Source organism: Engystomops pustulosus, chromosome 7, assembly GCF_040894005.1.
Source record: "Engystomops pustulosus chromosome 7, aEngPut4.maternal, whole genome shotgun sequence".
In the NCBI taxonomy this organism is placed as follows: domain Eukaryota; kingdom Metazoa; phylum Chordata; class Amphibia; order Anura; family Leptodactylidae; genus Engystomops; species Engystomops pustulosus.
In genome coordinates, this window is record NC_092417.1 from 30348015 (window position 1) to 30370049 (window position 22035).

At 41.8% G+C, this 22035-nt stretch overlaps 1 protein-coding gene across 2 annotated transcripts in view; it reads right to left on the minus strand.

The window, feature by feature from the left end:
• Positions 1-10549: 10549 nt before the first annotated feature.
• Positions 10550-22035, minus strand: part of PLCB2 (phospholipase C beta 2) — a 74523-nt gene continuing 63037 nt past the window's right edge. For both annotated transcript variants that reach the window (XM_072115293.1, XM_072115294.1), the window contains 7 exons: positions 21023-21221; positions 18444-18609; positions 18280-18356; positions 17033-17128; positions 16153-16210; positions 14063-14149; positions 10550-12167 (listed from right to left, as the gene is read on the minus strand). In XM_072115293.1, coding sequence (XP_071971394.1) covers positions 11766-12167; positions 14063-14149; positions 16153-16210; positions 17033-17128; positions 18280-18356; positions 18444-18609; positions 21023-21221 — 1085 coding nt within the window. In that variant the 3' untranslated portion in view covers positions 10550-11765. The remainder of the gene's footprint in view (positions 12168-14062; positions 14150-16152; positions 16211-17032; positions 17129-18279; positions 18357-18443; positions 18610-21022; positions 21222-22035) is intronic.

Below are 22035 nucleotides of genomic sequence, written 5' to 3' on the forward strand. Positions count from 1 at the left end.
ACGTTTGACCTCTGTCATTGACGGCAAGGGATTAGTACTGAGGTTAGTGCTTGCCACTGAGATGCATTTTTGTTATTGACCAAATACTTATTTTCACCATAATTTGCAAATAAGTTCTCTTAAAATTTTTTTTCCGTATTTGTCTTCAATGGAAACGCCGGACCGCTCTGTAAGCGGTCGGGTGTGTTCAGGAGTTGGTGGTCTGAGGTGCTGCTTCTTCCCCCGGACCACCCCTCCCACTCCATAGGGTGGTGGTGACTACAGAGCTTCATGTGGCAGTCACCGCCTCCTAGTCCCGCCCCCTCATGAATAAGCCCGACAGCTTACAGCGTGGTTCGGTGTTTCTATTGTACATCGCTGCAGTGTCTTCTAGCTTTATCTGAGGTTTCTGCTAACGCTAGCAGTGTAACACTGCGGCATCGGTATAGGAGCTGCTTACTTTAGTGAGCAGCCACTATTGCTTTTTTATGGGTGACAGGTCCTCTTTAGGTGGGAGAACTTGCCCAATTGAGTGAATACTTTTTTGCCTCACTATCACTTTTCTATGCTGTAAGTTACATCACTGCGTCTTTATGTAAAGTATAGCTATACATATACTACTGTATCACCTCCCCCTCTCCATTTAATCAAATTAAATAATTCCCTGTTGTAATTTACTCCTAGTTGTGTTGTTTTGATGTTTAATGTTTATGATAAATGGCTGTAAAATGCTTTGAATAAAGAATTTAAAAAATAAACTTTGTCTTCAAATTTCACATCACTTGTACACCGTATTATATTAGTTAACTATCCTCACATTGCATGAGGCAACTTTATAAACTGTGTATATATTACCATATTTTTCGGACTAGAAGATGCTTTTTACTATAGGACGCACCCCAGATTTAGGCTTCCAAAAAAAAGGAAAAATATATTTTACACAAATTAAAATATCCTTGTTGGTTGCACTTAAGCACAGCACACAGACATACATTTACACACTCAACTCTGCATCATCCATCCACATACACACTCAACTCTGCATCATCCATACCTATACACACTCGGCCCACCTATACACACTCAACTCTGCATCACCTATGCACACTCACACAGAACCACACACATATACATACACACACTTACTTCCCCCATTTCCCTTCTTCTTACCCTGTCCCAGTGCAGCATGGCAGTATGAGACCTGCAGTGATGTAAGAAGCATGTGATCAGTCACATGATTCTGATATCACCGCAGGTCCTGGACTTGTAGGACATCGGGGAGAGGTGAGAGCAGTACGGAGCCTCTCCTCTCTGGGAGATCGGATGCAGCTCTATATCAGGGCATAACCCGATCTCCCTTACAGGGTCAGGAGGGTCTGGCAGTGCTGGTTCCCGCTGACCTCCGGTCTATAAGACGCAGCCACTTTTTAGCAAGATTTTTTTTCTTGCTAAAAAGTGCGTCTTATAGTCCAGAAAATACGGTATATTACAATTACTACTGTATTGTCAGGAGAACCCCATTGTACCAGCTGTAAAGTTTGGTGCAGGTTGGCCAAAAATACTATGGAGGTGGTCTTTCTGGAGTTGGCCTAGAGCCCTTGGCTCAGGTAAAGGGATATCAATGCTTTTGCATACAAAGACTTTTTTTTTTGTGAATGAAATATTTTGTGAGAGCAATTTGGAGAAGGTCTCTTTTCTGCTCAGGGCGTGACACTGTCAGTGTGCAATAATGATGTTCCATAAAGACAAGGATTGGGGAGTCTGGTGTTAAAGAATAAGGATGCACATAGACTGGACGTCACCCCCGTCTGACTCCTCTGGGCAGGGATAAGCTAGAACAGAGATGGACAGGCCCCTCAGTGTGGCTTCAGGTAAAGCCATGCAAGTTGGCATGTTGTTTTTCTGCCTTGAGCCTGCTGGGATAGTTTTTGCATTACTTTCAGCTCCTTGTAATCCTGCCTTGGATGTCAATAACAACAACAGGTGTTTGAACATTAGGTTTATATCCAAAACCTTTATGCTTGTGTTGCTGTAATGGAAAGGTCTGGAATTTTACTAGCAAAGCAGCCCTGCGTTTCTTTGAATAAGCCTCTGTGTACATAGACCTTCATTATCTCAGTCCTTTGTGGTCTGGAAGGTGGGATATTGGGCACACGTATAGACGTAGCTAGTTGACAGATTCCCTGTGCATCCACAAAGGTTGCAAAGTCAAAGGGCAGTGGTGCACATGTGGTCCCCTGAGCCTTTTGTCTGAACATTTCCTTACATTTGAATTATTTACATATCCTTAATACTTAAACGCACATCTTATTTATCTTTGTAAGCGTAGTTGCATATAGTAGTGTTACTTACTGGGTATTTATCAGGGGCCTTAAGCCACAGGAGTGGCTTATTGCTAGCAATTGCGATTATTTTCCCTTTTTCAAATCTGTCCACACCAGAGGGGCATGAAAGGGGGAGGGGCATGGCCAGCGAATTTCAATACGTGAAAAGTCGATTGCTGCGTTTAACTAAACTCTGCACAGGCCCCTGCTGGAGCCTCTTGATGTATCCAGCAGCCTCACTGATCAAGAGTATCTACTTAGTACTTTTCTGTGTAATACAGGTTATGTCATGTTCCAAAAGAACCCACCCAATAGTTTGATGATGTTAGGAAACCTTAAAGTATGGTGGAAACCAATACTGGGCCTCATTTTGTCTTGTTTTACGGAAGTTACATCAAAGTTTTATCAGCCTGTAGCGTGTTTTCAACTTTGATTTTATGGCTTCAAATCCAGGCCTCCATTGGTCAATAAATTTGATTTCCATTGATTATTTTGGTAATGTTGTTGTCCCCCACATGCAACTTTGTACAGGACAAAGTATTCAATAAGAATATTTCATGCATTCAGTGTGTCATTTGAGTGTTACCTTTATTTTTTTGAGCACTGTATAAGAATATGTAACCCAATGATTACTGTAAAAAAGTTCATAATCTTCATATGAAACATGATCAAAAAGATGACTTTATATTTGACACACTGGATTTATAGCCCCTAACTCCTCTAGAAATTAAAGTAAAGGAAAGTTCGGAGCAGCACAGCAACTTCGGTGGGTGCACAGACTGTAAGTCCCCAGGCCAGGGGACTGTAATATAAGATGAGGAAAAGGCTCTAGAAATTAGGGACAAGTCTTACGGTAGAAGCTTCTCGTTGTTGCTGAAATTTGCTTCCCACTGCAAGCCCTGCCTGCAATTATTTATCTGTCAGCTCACTGGGAATAACAAGTTTGCAGATAGGAATGTTTAGGAAAATGTAGTGATAAGTGACATGAAGACCTTGTATTTCAGTTAAATAAACAGTCTGTGCACAGAACATATTGGGGCACTTTTTTTTTTTTCTATCTTTGCCACTAAATCATGTCCAGACTGCACCTTATCTCCCCCCCTTTGGCTGTAAGACTCCTGCATTACCCTTTTTAAAAGAAAAAATTCAACGCACACCAGACATGTTTGCAAAAACTGTAAAGCCGGCTCTGGGAATCCACAGATAAGACAGTGGCTCCTGATGCTAAACTCTCTTCCCAGATGCCCCTACCAGACACCAGCCCTAATGACAAAGGATTATTGCTATTTAATGTTCCTTTTCTCTCCCAAAGTGGAAAACAGAGACAAAGAAAATCAGTACAAATGGATAAGAAAGGTTTCTGCTGTGAGGTCACAACAAAGAGCAAATGAAATACCAAAGCGATAGACCAGTGGTTCTCAACCTTTCTAATGCTGTGACCCCGCAATACAGTTCCTCAAGTTGCGGTGACCCCAAACCATGTACAAGAATATTGTTTTTGTGCCAAAAAATGCAATAAAATCGTGGCTCCGATGGCTTTAGGAGACCCCTGTGTTTTGATCGTGCGACCCCCCGCCGGGGTCGCGACCCACAGGTTGAGAACCACTGCAATAGACTAAAGGCAAACCAGGAGACAGGCCAAGGGCTCAGGAGATATCTGATATAAGCCGACAGAATATACACTAACTCGGTCACGTGTGAACTATAACAAGGACTGAGGAAAGGATCCAAAGACCTTTTATGTGATTTCAGAATCCTGGTCCCAATGCTGATAGGATAAGGACTTCTGTCCATCGCAGCAGGTTAACCACTGATGACCTGGAGCAGAATAATGAGCCTGGTGCAATTTAATCAACAGTCACCAAACGTAAAGCATTGTGTACATTAGAAGACAGAAATGTTGTAAGAATTTAATGTATCTTTTTTTTTCTTCTAAAATCCTTTAGAAAACTACATTGAACTATATTACACGACATTGTACTCAGTGATTGGATGTACATTGTGTATGTTGTGAGAGCTGATGCAAAACTCGTCTCTGTGATGAAACAAAGTCAAGAATTTGTCATTCAGAATACTTTATGATAAAAAAGATTTCATAAAAGTAGTGATTTCACTCTAATAATATAGAAAACCTACAGTATTGTGCCTGCCATCGGAATGCTGAGTTGAAGAATATAGAAAGAAAAATATATATATATATCTTCTTGGTTGCCCTTTGCGCACACATTTGGTTCAACCTTTTAACAATGGTTGTTTGTCCTATTTAGACTATTTACATTTTTTAAAAGAGAAGTTTTGGAAATCTACATAACCATACGTTAAAAAGCTGTCCACACCCTGTTCCTTCCATACAGTCATGGCCAAAAGTTTTGAGAATGACACAAATATTATATTGTCACATGATCTGTTGCCCTCTGGTTTGTCAGATGTTTTTATTACATACAAAAATACAAGTGCAATCATATTCTGAGGAACAAAAGCTTTTATGGACAGTTAGAAGGAGTTACTGCAGCAAGTCAGTATCTGCAGTGTTGTCCCTTCTTCTTCAGGACCTCTGCAATTCTCCCTGGCAGCTCTCACTCACCTTCTGGACCAAATCCTGGCTGATAGCCGTCCATTCCTGCACAATCAATGCTGCATTGTGTCACAATTGGGTGGACAAACAAAAACCAACAGTCTCTTGATGATTGACCACAAGTTCTCAATGAGAACTGGGGAGTTTCCAGGCCATGGACCCAAAATCTCTATGTTTTGTTCCCAATCCCACACAAAATCTCTGATCATCACATCAGCTTCCCTCTATTACCATTCACTCTTTTCACAAATATTTCAAAGACTTCTCCTGTGCTTCCCCCATACTCTGGAACTCTCTACCAAAATGTGTCAGACTGTCTCCCACCTTCCAAACCTTCAAACGTAACCTGAAAACCCTTTGGTTTCTAATTGCCTACACCATGTAATCACCTTTCTTCTTTGCTCCCTCACTTGGTGTCTCCACCACCCCCCCCCCCCCCCGCATATAGATAGTGAGTCCTCACACTACCGTCCTCCTTCCACTTCAGTCTATTTGCCCGTTAAGTCTAGTTTGGTGTCATTTGTGTTTGTCTTCATGTAATGTCTGTGAAGCCCTTTGAATGTACAGCCACGTGGTACGAACTGTGCTGTGTTGACTATAGTAATAATTCCTGCTAGTATTTAATAATACAATATAGAACTAAAGTGCAAATTTCACCAAAATATGATGGAAGTTTGATGGAATAAATTTGCAACTGCTCAAAATCTGGAACCTAGGAAAGGAAGGAATTTATCTTAAATTTGAAGATGAAGATAAGACTTTCCCCTTTAGAAGGCAGTATACAAAGGAATGTTGCGGCTGCTCTGTCCCCTACACTTGGGCTCCTGTACAAGGTATTGATAAGCTGCTCTGTCTCCTGCAGACTGTTCAGTACTGAGCGATCACTGAGTTGCTGCAATGAGAATAGTGGTTATTATGTTGTCCTTTGTGGATGACACCCGCACTCCTGGGGACCAGTAATCGCTTCTATCATTCCCAGTGATTCAAGTACCAGGTGCAGATGTGTAATGAGGACAGTGTCAATTCCAAAACAGACACAAAATGCAGCCTGGGTAAGTGATAAACATGACACCGTTCAGCCAGAATTACCCCATTTAACCTGTCACTGTCTAGATTGAGTTTTTATTGTTTTTAGATTGTGTATGTAGTTTGTTTAGAATCTAATGTTGTATCATAAATGCCGGTGGTAAGAATAAGCACTGCAAGTGTGTAGCTCTTTAGGTTTTTTTATTGACTGACAATATGCCACGATCAGCTTTGGGATACAACCAAAATATAAAACATTAGGGCTTATTTACTAAGGGTAAGCGGACGCTGTTTCTTCTGACTTTTCAGCGGTTGGCACGGCTGTGACAGGTATTTAACTAGGGATTGTGTCACACACAATAAGATTTTGGCACAGCTGCGCCGCCTTCCATGCAACAGAAATCGGGGGGCTGTGCCGTCGGACAATCTGACTGATTCGGATTGAGCGTAGGATTTTATTTTCAAATTATGTCGTAAGAGAAGCACCCAGGAAGAAGAAGGGGAACTCTGTTGGATCTGAGCGGGGAAGCGACACATGCAGGATATCGGGCGCACAATCTTAGTGAATCGCGGCAGAGTGCATGATCGTCGGACAATGTACTTTCTGTGAACTTGGACCGGGTAAATAAATGTGTCCCCTTGTGTCTCCTGTGCTTCAGCTACACAGTGCATCAACTAGAGCACTGCTCTGTTCGGAGTTGATTAGTCCTTGCTCTGACATTGTATTGATGTTGCTGCCGGGCCCAGCTGATACCCAGGATCCAGTGAAATTGCTTGCTTTGCTTTGTACATCTGCCTCTCCTATAGATATCGTGAATCAAGAGGAAATGTAACAGAAGATGCCTTAGGTTTCTCTCCTGGGCATTTTTCCCCCTCTTTGGAGCAGGGAATTCCACTAATGAGGCTTCCTGACAGCCGGTCGGTGGTGGAATCCTTCCTCTTATTCCTCTCTGGGTTCCCTCATCACACTCTAATGCCATAGAGTACAGATGTTGCTCATATCCACTGAGATTATGCCTTTCACAGCGTAAAACACCTGCACCAAGTAAAATACGCTAGATTGTTCTTTTAAAAATATTGATCTCTATAGTTATGGAAACGCTATTTTTCTCTTCAGGTCGTCAGCTTCTGGGTCCTTAGGCATTGCCACGTGTCTGTTGCAAATGTTAAAAGGGGTTGATGCCCGTGCATGTAAGGGCCAGTTCACATAACAAGACTTTCACCTGTTCTGTGTGTTTGACCACATGTGGTTTTGGCTTTCAATAACTGATGCAAATAACTGAAGAGATGTGAAATGGACCTCATGTGTCCCCTACCAGCTGGTGCTCACCTGTGGTAACAAATGGCACCCTCTCCCGCTGCCTCAGCACTGAGGTTCTCCTGAAAATGTATATTCCTGTGTTTGACCCAGCTCCGTTCCCCGACTCTGATTCTACTCTAGGATCCTGTATTCTGTTCTGTTGACAAACCAGGACCTAATTTTGATCAGTATTTGCCTACCCGATCAATGGCCTATAACTTGCACTCTGTCTGTTTCCTGCCTCCCCTTGACTTATGGCTACTTTCCTAGACTGCTGGATTGCCATTCACCCTTCTACTGGACTGTCTTTGGTTACTTTTGCCTGACCCCTGGTGTTCCTCACCAGTTTCTCCTGACTTGTCTGGACCAACTGCTGTCCATAATGGGACCAACACTAAGGATAGACCCGGATCCCTGTATCAGGGTGAAAACTGGAGAGGTTGATTAACAGCGCGCCCAGTGTGTGTGTGATTCTAATCCTTTGGGTATAACATTGGGTGCACAACCAGATGTTCATTATAATTTGTTGATACAATGCAGATGCCATGTCTGTCCATTTGTGTCTGCTTTTCAGTCTCGACTGCGGCTTGTCGGACCTGAACTTATAGCTGTTTAATGAATTCTGGTACTATGAGTTCCAGATTGATCTTGTCTTCACTGTACTCACATGATGCTACATATACAGGGCAATGCTGACATGGCAGAATTGGACATCCCAGCATCAGACTTCTATGATGCTGAGATTTTGGCTTAGATGACCAGCAGTCAGATTTAGAGATACCGCCAAAGCTGGTTATCTGCTCATGGGCACTGGTGACCTTTTCATAATAATGTAAATGTTGAAGGACATCTCACTCAGTGTTTGAGCACATCAAGAACTGGTCCTTATTGTTATGTATAAAGCCAAATATTCTGTCCCTACCACATTGAGATTCTACACTGAGCAGTCTGACTTTTTGTAAACCTTTTGTAAGAAGTGTTTATAAGTCTGTCCTGTATTTTAGGAAAATGTATTTTCTAGCTGTTGTTGCGTCAGATGGGATCAGCTGGAGGGGTGTCCATAACTGTGATTGTTCCCTCAAGGCATGTTCCGAACATCGGCAATGGAAAAAAGGACTGTAAGAGAACCGTGCCTTGGGATTTCTGCTGCCTTCCTCAAATACCTTGCTGGGGTTATGAAACCATCAAAGGCTTCTGTTACATGCAAACTAAAGTGAATTGTGCTTGTATAAGCAACATCCCAGATATGGCCAGTTACACTGCCGGAAAGTAGAAGGTGGTAAAGGTCTCCACCACTATTGACTCCTAATTGATATCTTGCATTGCAGCACCAGGACTTGTTTCCAAGGCTCGGGTGAGGGTCTTATCCTGCCCGCTACCAATTGCCTTTTTGATAAACAAGACTTTTTCATCTTGATTTAACCCTGATCTTAAATGGTGAAAACCACAGTTCTTATCTTCATCCATCACATCCTTTTTTTTTATCCCCTTCTGAAATTTGATCATCCTCAATTTCTTATTTTTACCATTTCTCTCTAATTCCGTATAACACCCTCCACTGGAGAAAAAAACTGAACAGGATAAAAGCAAATAATCAGATTTAAAAAAAAAAAAGCAAAAAAATATACTTGGCTACTTCAATAACCTACATCCTGCAGGGATGATGTCCCATACACGCACCCATGACCATCACTGGCTTGTGATCATGTCACTTGCAACAATTGAAAGGCATTGGAGCTGTGCTAAATTATTTTTAATAATGTCTGAAAAAAATGTATTTTTTTAGTAAAAATGTATGCCATTTTACATTTCTACTCTTTCTATGGGGGAACAAAGCTGCTCGTGGGCACAGATGACCTAACCTTGGACATGCCCTCATAATGTTTGCTAGAATTTGTAGCTGTAAATTCTATTTTCAATCTACTCCAGAATTGATAACTCTCTCCAAATGCCCGTCACTCCACAATTTTCTAATAAAAAAAAAAAAAATTGGAAAAATACTGATACTTACATCCCCAACCTCTGTTGTTGACAAAGTAGAATTTGGAGGCCCCTTCCCCAGCCTTTGGCCGCCATTGTCTTATGTCTATGACATGTATACCCCTTTTATTAGAACCATATCATTATCATGGTTGCTTGTTGAGCGTTAGGTTTTAGCTCCCCCTTTTAAGGCCCCTTTCAAATGCACATATGCTCCCCCAGGCGAAGGAGAGTGCTCACCCCTCTACATAGGGACGTGTGGTGCCCGGCCGTACTTACGGGATAAGATAGAGCATGCTATATGTTTTCCCCGTTGACGGTAAGTTTACATAAGGATGTATTCACTGTACCACGGCCGGACGTAACAGACATCTATAGGGATGGATATGGCCCTAACTGTGTTTTTCTTAACTTTCTTTATCAAGGTTAAAGAGGACCTGTCACCCAAAATTTCGGCACCAGTTGCTGCTTACTAAAGTATGCAGCTCCTAGTGCTTAAACGCTGCAGTGTTAGCCTCCGGTAACGCTATCTAACACTGCGGCGGGGTACAATGTAATCCTCGGACCGCTCGCAAAGCTGTCCGACGTATTCATGTGGGGCGGGGTTGGGGCGTGGTTAGGGGCAGTACTTTAGTAAGCAGCTCCTAGTGCCGAAATTTTGGGTGACAGGTCCTCTTTAAGGGTGGGCGTAATGTTGGGGTAGAGATATTTTTGTCTCTATGTTTATGTAACCTTAACAAATACTAACAATAAAGATACTGGATATAGTTTTCTTTTGATTAAGATTGGCTACAGACAAAATTGATATATTTTTTTTTATTATTCTAATTTAACAGCACCCAGGACCCCAGACATATTTTAAGGGCATTTACTTTACACTTAATATAAAAAAAAAATTAATTACCACTACAACCCGATCATGCAAAAATACAGTGCAGTTGTAATATGTACAGCAAGGAAAGCCTCCAGGAAAAGGCTTTGTTGTTTTTTTTTTTTTTTCTTCCAGTATTTTAATGAAATCCAATATTAAAATGTTACTCTACGTCCTTTGCCATAGTCCAGGGCTGCACAGCTATAGCAGTTGTGGATAGTCTTGAACCTTTAGGATCGACCCATCTTTGGACTTAACTAATTTGACAATAATTTTTTACACTTTTTCGAGCTCTAATCTTTTTTATTCCTTTTTTTTTTTTGGGGGGGGGGGGGGTTGTACAGAATTCACTGTAACACTTTTAACTTGCCAAGTGCCACTAAGCATGAATAATAAGTTTATTTATTATTCTACAGGTGGTGAGGATTCAGGTGGTACCAAATTTGTATATCATTTTTTTTATGGTGAACTATTTAAAAAAGTAATGTTTTTAATAAAAAGGGGTTTATACACAGTATTTTCTATATTTTTTCTAATATATATAATTATTTTATATGTCATTTTTAAAAAAAATAAAACTTAAATGTACACCTTGCTGTAACTGAAGGTTGTACAGTGGCTGGCACTGACGTTGTCATCCCATCCCTGTGTTTGTGGCAAAGTAATGGCTGTGTATTACAGCTTTGACCCTACTGTGTTGATGAGAAGCAATGTTTTTCTTATCCCATCCTGGAAAATGTATTTGCATATTTCCCAGAATCCCCCACTGAAGTCTCCACATGCCTGCAGGGTGACCTTGATTGGCAAAGTCTCTGTAGGGTGTTTCTCGGGAAGTAAGAGCTCTCCTTACAAACACCAAACACTACCTTGTTCTACCTGTTGGAAGTTTTCTGTTGATGCTTTTCTAACTAATTTGCTTTTGGAAATCACGATTTCTCTGTTCTCCCTGAACTAAAGGTAAGGTAGTGTTGGAGCTCAGCCATACTCCCTCTGCCCCCTCATGGCCGCTCAGCCTTAAAATCCTGTTCCTCCTTGCCGGCATCACTCTCCTCCTTGGAGAGTTCTTGGGCATAGGCATGGCACACTTTTTCAGTAATTGCTAGCTAGCCGGCCATGGCCCAGTGTGCATGTGACTGCTAATAATCGCTCCCGCACTGTCCTAAGAAGTAGCTGGGATGTGCAGGGCCAACGCCTAACTCACAAGCGCACTGTACATGCATGAGTATGCTCCAACATGGAGACTCGCATCGATGAAGAGGGGTAGGGTTAAGAGCCTGAGTGGCCATGACGAAGTGGAGGGAGGGTGATTACATGGTTGAGCTCCCTGCCTCCTTGACTTTATTTTAGGGCTAACAGGGAAATAATAAAAGTGATTTTTGGAGGCATAGTATAAGGTAAAGAAGTTGTAGAAGCATCAATGGAACATATGCAATGTGTACAACAAGGTACTGTTATGGTTTGGTGGGTGGATGAGGGGTTCCCTTTAAGTCCATATTTTAGCAGTAGTAAGTTTACTGACATGACATGAACATGTTTCCTGGTTGTGAACATATACACAGACATCTACAGTTAAATATTAATATTCCCATCTCCCATATGTTACCCCGATTATTACAAACAATAATTTAAATTCCAGTCTAATCCTTTGTCCATTCCAAACATGAAAACATCAGACAGTCAGATCCTAAATATCTAAGTGCCAAGGTGAAGTTATTGTGTGGATACTTCCTCCGGAGAAGCCTTTCCCGCTTCTTCTGAAGATGTTGGCGTGTCACTCGATGATCCATCATTTGTCGATGTCTCTCCCACTGAAGCAGCTCGGGTAAGTGGCTCCTTGGATGGGCTGCTATCCGCGGATGCATCTTCTACTTCTTTTGTAGTTGGATCACCCTGGGGTTTGGGTTCCTCTTGAGATTTTGTAGAAGAAGTATCTGTTTTGTCTTTTTTTGCAAAGAGAAATTCCCACCTATTCATACAGTTTTCCGGTTCTTTCTTCAAAGATTTGGCTTCTGTGGGAAACCATGGTGCCATGCAGTCGTGAACCACATCTGGTACTTCCAGCTCCAAACTCTTTACCTTTTCCTGGTATTCCTGTTGAAGGTCCTTTTGAGTCTGTAAGGAAACAGAATAAAAAGTTTACAAACAAAAGATTGCAGCATGGAATGTGACATTGATTGTAGCGATTTTACTGTCATAGTATGATTCTCCCAGCAACTCTAGAGGATGTCCTATTGTCTACACCTGTCGACCCAATAACGATAAAGTTTTGTCCCGCTCCATTGTGGTAGTGATCAGTTATCACTTGTTATAAGGTGAGTCTTGTACACACACTGCAGCCATATTCTTTATATCAAATCGTTGGATACTTTGCGGAACCCCAGATGAACCCAATAAACGTTGATGGAGTCTGTTATTGTCTCACTGTTGTTTGATGGGTTAAAGGGCCAAATATTGCTCCCCCAACTGTGGTCATCTTAAGTATTTCAGTTGAAGCACTAACTGAAGATAAGGACTCCACACTATACACTCTTTTACAAAGATCTCAGCCCATCCCTATGCACAGACCCAAGGCCGGAAAGCACCATGTGTACAGGCTCCTCCTGCACACAGATCTCCAAAAAGATTGAGGATCTAGCTTATGGAGAAATGGGTTTGGATTCAGAACCCGTTTCTCATGGCAATGGCCTAACATCCTGGCACATTGTATTCAGAACAAAGCAATTCGGACACACATGGTAGGTAACTTATTAAGAAACTTTACCTAAAAGAATACCACCGTTAAAGGGGTTTTCCCACGTACGAAAGTTAGACCAGTGGGGGTCTCGTAGATCGTAGCTCTGTCAGATTAATGGAGCAGATGGCCGCTCATGACCGTTCTGCTCTATTCAGCTGACGCTGAGCACTGCACTCACCGATCTCCGTCAGCTCCATAGAGATTAATGGAACAGAACGCTCATGCGCGTCTGCTCCATTAGTGACGGAGCGACGAGGGGTCCAACGGATCGATCTGCGAGGGGTCTCAGAACTGAGAACCCCACTGATCAGCATGTTAGGCCCTATCCTGTGGATAGCGCCTAACTTTCCTTCTTGGGAAAACCCCTTCAGTAAGGCGTTTGTCTACATAAGAAGCTATGCAGTATGTAAGTGAGAGTGTTGTGGTATACTATATAAGAGGTATAGTATATAATGCTGAGTGTATATATATATATATATATATATATATATATATATATATGTCCGCTAAAAGAATCGTCACCGTCCCATTTACAATCACCAAATTTTACACAGCTCTCTGTGACTCGGGGAACGTCATAGACTTGGTTTGAGGCTAAAATGGTTACCCTGCCCTTTCCAAAATACACGTATTAACCACCATGTACAGGTGATTTATAATCCCCCAATCTGTAGATCCTAGGAGGGTCCTAGCAGTTAGATCCCCTCCTCTCCCGGATCATACATTCATCTCCTTTCCTGTGCATAGAGAATAAATGTAAAACTTGATACCCTTTAAGTAAACATTAGCAGGTAGTTACTGGTGTATATCTGTCTGACCAGATGTGCTTAAAGTTTATTGTTTTTTTTTTATTTAAAAAATTCTGTAAGAGGAGACATTTTCTGCTAAGTGTAACTAGGAAGATTAGATTGTAGCCGTGTGCCATAAAAGTGGCTTAGAGAGGACAGATGTAAACCTGCACAGTTTACGCTATACAATTTTTATCTTTTCTGTCAGATATGATCAAGTGCTATTATAAATGACAGCACAAGCTCTTGGACTTTATATAATACGATAGGTCACTATACAATTGGACTTTCAGCGGTTGGAGACGGTAAGTCACATCTTCTATTATATAGAATCTATAATATAGAATTGTTTCCCTTTCATCTCCTCCTCATCCAATCCATTCCCTTCTGTGGCTGAACTTAATGGAAATGTGTCTTTATTTCAACCATATTAACTATGTAACATATTAACCATGCATCTGTTATATGTGTGTACATGCACTTACTTGCTCGCCTTTGTCTTTGATTCTTTGCAGTCCTACAGTCTGTTTTTCTTCTAATTTCTGTTGTTGGTTGCTCCATTTATCAGAGACCTAAAAGATTCATGATAGTCGCAGTTTATTTTTCAGCCTGTGTGTACACATGACTTGTCCATGTGATAGGAACTGCATAGTGGATCGGTTCAGCTAGAGCACCTGGTACCCCCCGCACCTAATGGTTTTAATCTTTTGGCACAAATTAAGACGATATGTTGTCACTTCATTCATACATTTTTTGTAGAATTAAGAGAAAAGAGTTTAAGTCCAGATTTCCTCTTTAAAGGGATTTTCCCAATGATATCACATATCCCAAAACCTCAGCGTAGGCGTGAGCATCTAGTAGCTAGGGATTAAATGGCTGGCATACCAAATTATCATAAGAATTAGGAGTGCCCATTGGTATCCGAATAGGGGTCTTGCTTTGAAACCCCTTTAAATCTCGCTTGGAAGATTCCATAACATTGGGCATTGCTACCACTGGACCATTGTCACTACTGGAAACTTCCCAATCCTTCTGATTTGGGACGGTGACTGGGGAAGCCATTGTGTTGGGAATAACAGCAGATCCCTACACTGCAGCCTGATCCCATCAATCAGTAGGTGAAGGTGTATACCAGCAACATGACTCTTTCAATGCTAATAAGGATAATTAGGAAAGTAATAATGATAAACTATAGGTTAAAACGGTGGGAATGTTCAGTACTGCATAAACGGAGCATAAACCCATCCCTCGCTCTGGAGGCAGCGTGTCTGAGCATGTCATGCTGAAAGCCATTGTGTAATAATCCTCCATCTGTAGCACACAAACAATACTCTTTGTTCTCCTATTCTTTTCTACCCACTCACTTTCTAGGAATTATCATTCTAGGAAAAAAATGGAAACAGAACACAGTTATCTCAATAGATTAGGCTCTGTCCTGACCGTACTGAAAAGTTTATGGCCCCTCATAATGTATGGCCGTGTCCTAAAGGATAAATATAAGTTTAATTCCAGAGCATTTCTTTATATACTCAGAACATGTAGCAAGTAGGGATATAGCTATATTTACACTTGTAAATATTGTTATGGCAAATAGAATTGAAAGCAAATCTGTCACCAGGAATGTTATTTCTACCTGGTAACAGGTTCCAATAGCCTATGTAAAGCTGATTTTGAAAATGCCTTCACCTTTGTGAATCATTTCAGTGCTTTATAATAATTTAATTCACATTACCTGGCTCCCCGCCAGCAGAGTGTGGTAATTCCGCAGGAAGGGGGCTGCTGCAGCCTGTGTCTGTGTCTCCTCATGCAGTCTTCCTCTCCTCCACACCATCTGCATGAGTATTGAGAAGAGCAGACACACAGGCACACACAGGCTGCAGCTGCCCCCTCCCCCGGGACTCACTACATGCTTCTGGCAGGGAGCCAGATAATGTGAATTAAACTTATATAAATAACTGAAATGATTCAGAATGCTGACAAAGGCATTTTTAGAATTGGCATAGCATAGTTCCCTTTAAACATGTAAAAAATGTAGTAATTTTCTTTATTACTACCGGTAGTAGCACTAAGAGTTATAATTAAGAAAGAGAATATAGTGCCAGAAGGGGGCATTGGCAATGTAGTACAGGCATCAGAATTTAGAGAACATTATGGACACCTTTACACGGTCTATACAAGTACACTATGGCTACTGGCTGTATTGCCTTTGTTTCCTTCTGCTCCAATTTCTCTGGGAACACGGGAGGGAAGGAAGTTTTTTAAAAATCATGTTTTCAATAGTTTTGTGTCGTGGCTGCATTTTGTCTGCCACTCTACAAAATTCTGCACCTAAAGCAACGTTCCGGTGCCAATTGCAACTGTGAGGCACGTTTATTACTGCAACTTGTGTTTCACGCACTATGTTAAAGGTGGACTGAAAATAAGTTGGTGCTCACTTCCCGAGCAGCAGGGGGCGCCAGATTAATGAAGACCATGCGCTGGGTTTTAATAATCTGATGCACCCTGCACATTAGTGAGGAAAGCTGCACTAGTTTTGATAAATGTCGGCACTAATAGACTTGAAGACAATACCAACCATTTGTAGGACCTGCACCACTTCTTGGATATGTGAGTTGTTTATCTCCTTTTTTAACCTGAAAGGTACAAAGTTTATGCATAAGTATTTACATTTTAACACCTAACACTGGTCTTTGAGTACAGGCTTGAAGGGAACATGTCACCACATTTTTCACAAATACAGCTAGGTTCCCATAGAGCCCTATTAGCTGACACCCTTTTTTTATCTAAAAATTGTTTCCCTCACATCCTTATGAATTCAACTTTTTTTATCTTACCTATCTACTGTCCTCACTTACTTCTACACCTCTTCAAACCTCCTCACCATTCAGCACATCATATCACGTGACCACAGGGATGTCATCTTAGGCCCTTTACCCAATAACATTTGCAACATCTACCCCATGTATGTATCTGATCACATGATATCACAGCATGCCTTCACAGGCTTCTACTCCTCCCCATCCTCCGTGGAGGCATTCTGTGATTTCATGTGATCAGATACATACATGTGGTAGATTTTTCAAATGTTATTGGGTATATGACCATAGATGACATCACTGTGGTCACATGACAGGAAGTCCTGAATGGTGAGAAGGAGGCATGGAGAGGAATGGAACTGAGTGTGGACAGGAGGACACGCCCCCTCTGACTCGTTGCTAGATCTGGTTGTATGACAGGTAAGATAACAAAGTTGATTTTATGGGGATGTGATGGAATCCATTTTTAGCTAAAAGAAGGTGTCAGTTAGTTAATAGGGCACTATAGGAACCTTTCACTAGCTGTATTTGTGAAGAATATAGTGACCGGTTCCCTATAATTTACTACTCAGCATTGGGTATTTTGTTAAAAATGTATTAATTTCATTGGAAAATTCACAATATTGAGTAAAATCACACCTCTCCTGAGCGGCTTTATCCATTGTATTCTTGCTCATGGCTTCCAGTCTCTCGATCCTCTTCATCTCCAGCTTCTTCTTCATCTGTTTAGTGTCACTGTGGAAAGACGCATCATTCACACATCTGGACCTCACAGCACCCCGGCCATTGTTTTATGTAATCTGCCTTGGTGTTACACTGTGACATAATGCAGCTCTTCCCATTCCTGGGTTTAACATTTCACATCTAAATAACCCTGTAACTTTTATCCCTCATATTTGGGTAAGATTTGTGTTAGTAGACCTGCTTTCCATCCAAGACTGAAACATTTCTGACAACCAACATTCATTTCTCTTGTTCCTGATATTGTTCTGGAATTTTTTTTATGTGGAATTTCTTAAAATAGATAAAGGTTCTTAAAGGGGCTGGAGGGATTGAAACTTGGGAAGGTTAGATGTTAATTGTGATCAAACACTTGCTTTTTTTAACACAGGAGCTGTCATACTGCATTGCAATAGACAAGCTACAGTCACCTGTGCACCAGATGGTGGCACCAATCACCTTTTTTTTTTACTGTACTTTTACTACTTGTGGATCGTCTTGTTGCTTGGGCCCCCAATGATCCAGTGAACAGGAGTCCCTTTCCCACCATGTGCCTGACTCTGCAGATGACCATGTTAGTGCTTAGTTAGTGGTCTATGGGTCTGTACAGTGAATATATTTGTACTAGCTGTAGCTCCCGGCGTTGCCTGGGATAGTAAATAACTGAGCTACAACTAAATAGAATGGGTTACCAAAATATTTTATATGTATCTATAGTCTCTTTCAGTGACTGTCTGTTGCCAGCAGTCTCATTTCAGTGACTGTCTGTTGCCAGCACTCTTATTCCAGTGACTGTCTGTCTCTGGCAGTCTCTTTTAATGACTGTCTGTCGCCGGCAGAGTCTTTTCAGTGACTGTGTGTCGCCGGCAGTCTCTTTTCAGTGACTGTGTGTCACCGGCAGTCTCTTTTCAGTGACTGTGTGTCGCCGGCACTCTCATTCCAGTGACTGCCTCCGTCACTTTGTCTATGGGGGGATTTATCACATACATACACACATACGCACACACACATACACTCACACATACATGCACTCAGACATACATTCAGCTTTATATTTTGGATTATCTACTATTTAGATATACAAGTCACCCTATATGTAGCATGTATAGTCACTGCATTTGTTCATACTGGATATAGAGTTATATTTATAATATTCAGAGTCTTACCTGTCTGTCGATTCCTTCAAAACTTTAAGCTCTGTCGCTTGCTTTTCTTGGGCCAATTCCAGCAGTTTTGCCATTTGCTGTTCAGAGATGGGACACGTCACTATATGATAAGATAAACTTCTACTTTCTACCTAACCACAGAAGTATTTTCGGCACATACGTACTTCGCTAGCGTGCTGCTCCTTCTTCTTCCAGATACTCTCATGGAGCTCCTCTCCCAGGCGCAGTAGTTCCTGTTCTAGCTTCTCTTTCAATTCAACCACCTTTGGATCTGGTTTACCTGGCATTTCGCCTGCACCCCACACTGCGCCGTACTCCTCCTCCAGGCTTCTACAATATATATGACCATTGTTACATGCAGCTACGAAAATCTACCATGAAAATCCATCATGATAAACCAGGGGCATTACTCATAGATCCAGGCACTGTGACTGTCGTCTGTCATCTTCTTTTTGATATCCATGGCCATTGCCATTAAAATTATGTTAATGAAGTGCTTTGTGGCCTTAACCAGTTCCCCTTCATGCTGTAGCTTCACAGGCTGTTACACTACTCAGGAGCACTTAACCCCTCTCACTGTGTGATATTACAGCAGGCAGAGGAGAAGTCCCCTTGGCTTATCAGGGCTGATTTTGGTATTGAAAATGAGGGGCTTCTCGAACAAAATGACAGGTATACATAATATAAAATATTTTATAGGAAGTCTGGTTTGGATATGTGGTAGTGGTTGTCTCCTCAAAGAAGTAGTCTCATTATGTATGATCTCAGCGCCAGACTGGGATGCCTCGGGCCCGCTATTATACAGCTACATGCAAATATTATCTGACATCCATTTCCAAGTTCCCATATTTTAGCCATCATAACTCCCTTTCAGTAGTAGCTGCTTTCTAGCCCTTATCTTATAATGTTATGGTCCTAGGGCCCCTGTCAGTAACCTGTTGACTGGCCCTCAGGCTCTGTCAGCCATATATACACCAGGCCACACAAGATCAGGCCTTGAGCCACAGAAAGAAGCAAGATGCAAGGAGATCATTTGTGATTGAGGCCCCAGGGGGAATGATACTGGTGGGGATGCACTGGACCTAGATGTTATCCCAATGCATCTACAGTATATGCCACTACTGAATAATCTGTATTGTAATGTACAGGGAGTGTAATCCGCACTGTTAATACAGTGGCATGTGGCACACCTAGATTAGGGGCCCATTGGGGGATTTATTGGGTCACCTATTGACCAGTCTGAGCCAGAAATGTAGCCTTTCAATGACTAGGACACTACTATAGAACAGTACTACTGATAGTATGTCATGAAAGTCCAATGTAATGGAAAATTGTGTATAAACTGAAACCTTGAGGACACCTATTACTTGTTTGAGATTTGTTATGGGAGGCAAAAATATAGAAGTGTTGAGCAATTTAAAGGGAACCTGCCATTCAAATTTACCCACCCAAAATAATACTTAAAGGACATCTACCACCATTTTCTCGGAGGTAGACTGTCCCATATGCCACCCTCAGTACCTTATGCTCTCTATGAAGCCTCTTTGCACTTCCTCAGGGGTCCCTGGTATGGAGAAAATAAACTTTTATATCTATTCAAATGAGCCTCAGGGTCTCGTCCAACAAGTGTTTCCTGGCTCCTCCAGAGGCTAATTTATGCATGTCCCCCCTCATTCATATGCACCGCTGTCAGCTACCCGCATGGTCAGGCAGCCGGTGACATCATCCGGTACTCTTCTGTGGCAAGATCTTGTGTTTTATGCAGCTCACAGGTATCCTGTGCGGCTGCGCAAGAAATCAAGAGTACCGGATAACATCACCGGCTGCCTGACTGCGTGTGTAGTTGGGAGCAGAGCATACTAATGACATGGAAGGCTAGCATAAATAAGCTTTCGGAGGAGCCAGGAGGCGCTCACTCGAGACCCTGAGCACCTCCGGCTCATTTGAATAGATATAAAAGTTCATTTTCTCCACACCACGGGGCACCAGAGAAAGCACAAAGACTCTCCATTGTGAGCATAAGGTAACGAGGGTGGCATATGGGACAGCCTACCACCGAGAAAATGGTGGTAGATGTCCTTTAATGAAGAACTATGATTAAAGCATTATCCTCATCCCAAAATTGTTCTTTTCCATGACTGGAAAGGAATAATCTAGGGATAAGTCCAATGAAAGTGAGTCCTGCATATTCATTGTTCCCTGCACGGCCCTGGCTCCATGTTCCTGATTGACATTTCTCCTTGCTACCACCATGCTGCCATATGGAACTAGTACTTAGGGACTGTCTGACAATATTAAACTACAGACATATACAGCACCGTTTACTTTCCCTTACAGGGGCTGCATGAAAGATTTATGTAACGTTGAGGAGAGAGAGAGACAGAGACAGACATTGGCTGTGTGTGACAAAGTTCTGCTACATCGTTAACCACTCTCTCAGTAAGGAGGGGTTTATAGTGATTGGCTATCTGAAGAGAAATCAACCTCAGGCTGCCGTTAGGAATTCTCTTCAGCCAGTGTCAGTATCAGTGAGGACAGCGAGGAGGCATGACTTTATACTGCAGCTCACTGCCTCCGTGACTGAAGCAGAGGACATAAATAAGTCTTTTGTTAGAAAAAATTCGGACTCTAATCCCATAGATAGAGACATCACAGGGACATCTACTGTGTGTTGTTTATGGGGGGATCGCTGGTGACATCTTGTCTATAAGCCCCCTCTTTACCATTGTTGCAGAACACATACTTGCTGGCCTTCTTGCTATTCTTCTTCTTGTTCATCTGTGTATTCAAGTCACTGAAGGCACTGGAATATTTTTGGAGAATCTCTTCCCGCCGTTTCATTCCTTTGCGTTCCAATTCCTTCAGTTCTTTCTCCTGCTTTTTCTGAAGTTTCATAAAACTTTTCTGTTTCTGTAATTCATCCTGATTTGTGGTTTCTGGTTCTAGGATGCAAACAATGAAATCTCTATTAGTTATATAAGACAACCAGTCAACCAACCAACAATGGCAAAGTATACAAGACTCCTAAATGGATACTCCTCCATATGACTTTCTGCAAAGTAACCAAATTTGGCGGATATAATCCTACATTACTATCCTCCTGGCTCCAGATCTGGCTAGGAGAGTGGCAAGAGACGACTAGCTTCAGAAAATTTCAATCATCTCATGTCACTCACTTTGAAATATATCAAGGTAAGGAAAGACATATCTTTAGATATAAAACTGTATTTTACTCCCTTAACTCTTTGTGTAACAACAGCTATTCCTCCTGATCTGACAGTATCACAGGGCATATAGTATCTAACAAAAGTCAGTATACCCCTCACGATTTGGAAATATTTTATTATATATTTTTTAATGGGACAACAATGAAGATATGACAGTATGATACGGTGTAACGTAGACAGTGTACAGCTTGTATAATAGTGTACATTCATTAATGTATAAACTTCCTCAAAGAGAACCTGTCAGTCACACTAACCCACACTAACTAAACATATCTTTGAAAACTGCTACTATACAGTGGCACAGCTATCCCTATATTGTTACTCCACATGCCTGAAAAGTTCCATGGTCCGTTTGTGAAACTGACTCACCATCTATGAAGATGACCCCATGTAGATGCAATCGTTGCCTTTCCTCTGAGCTGAGTCCAGAGCTTTCCTTTCTGCTCAGCATTGCCTCCGGCTCATTCCCCCCTCCATCAGGAATGAGAGAAATGCTGGCTTGTGACTCGCTGAGAGAATTCCTGAGTGA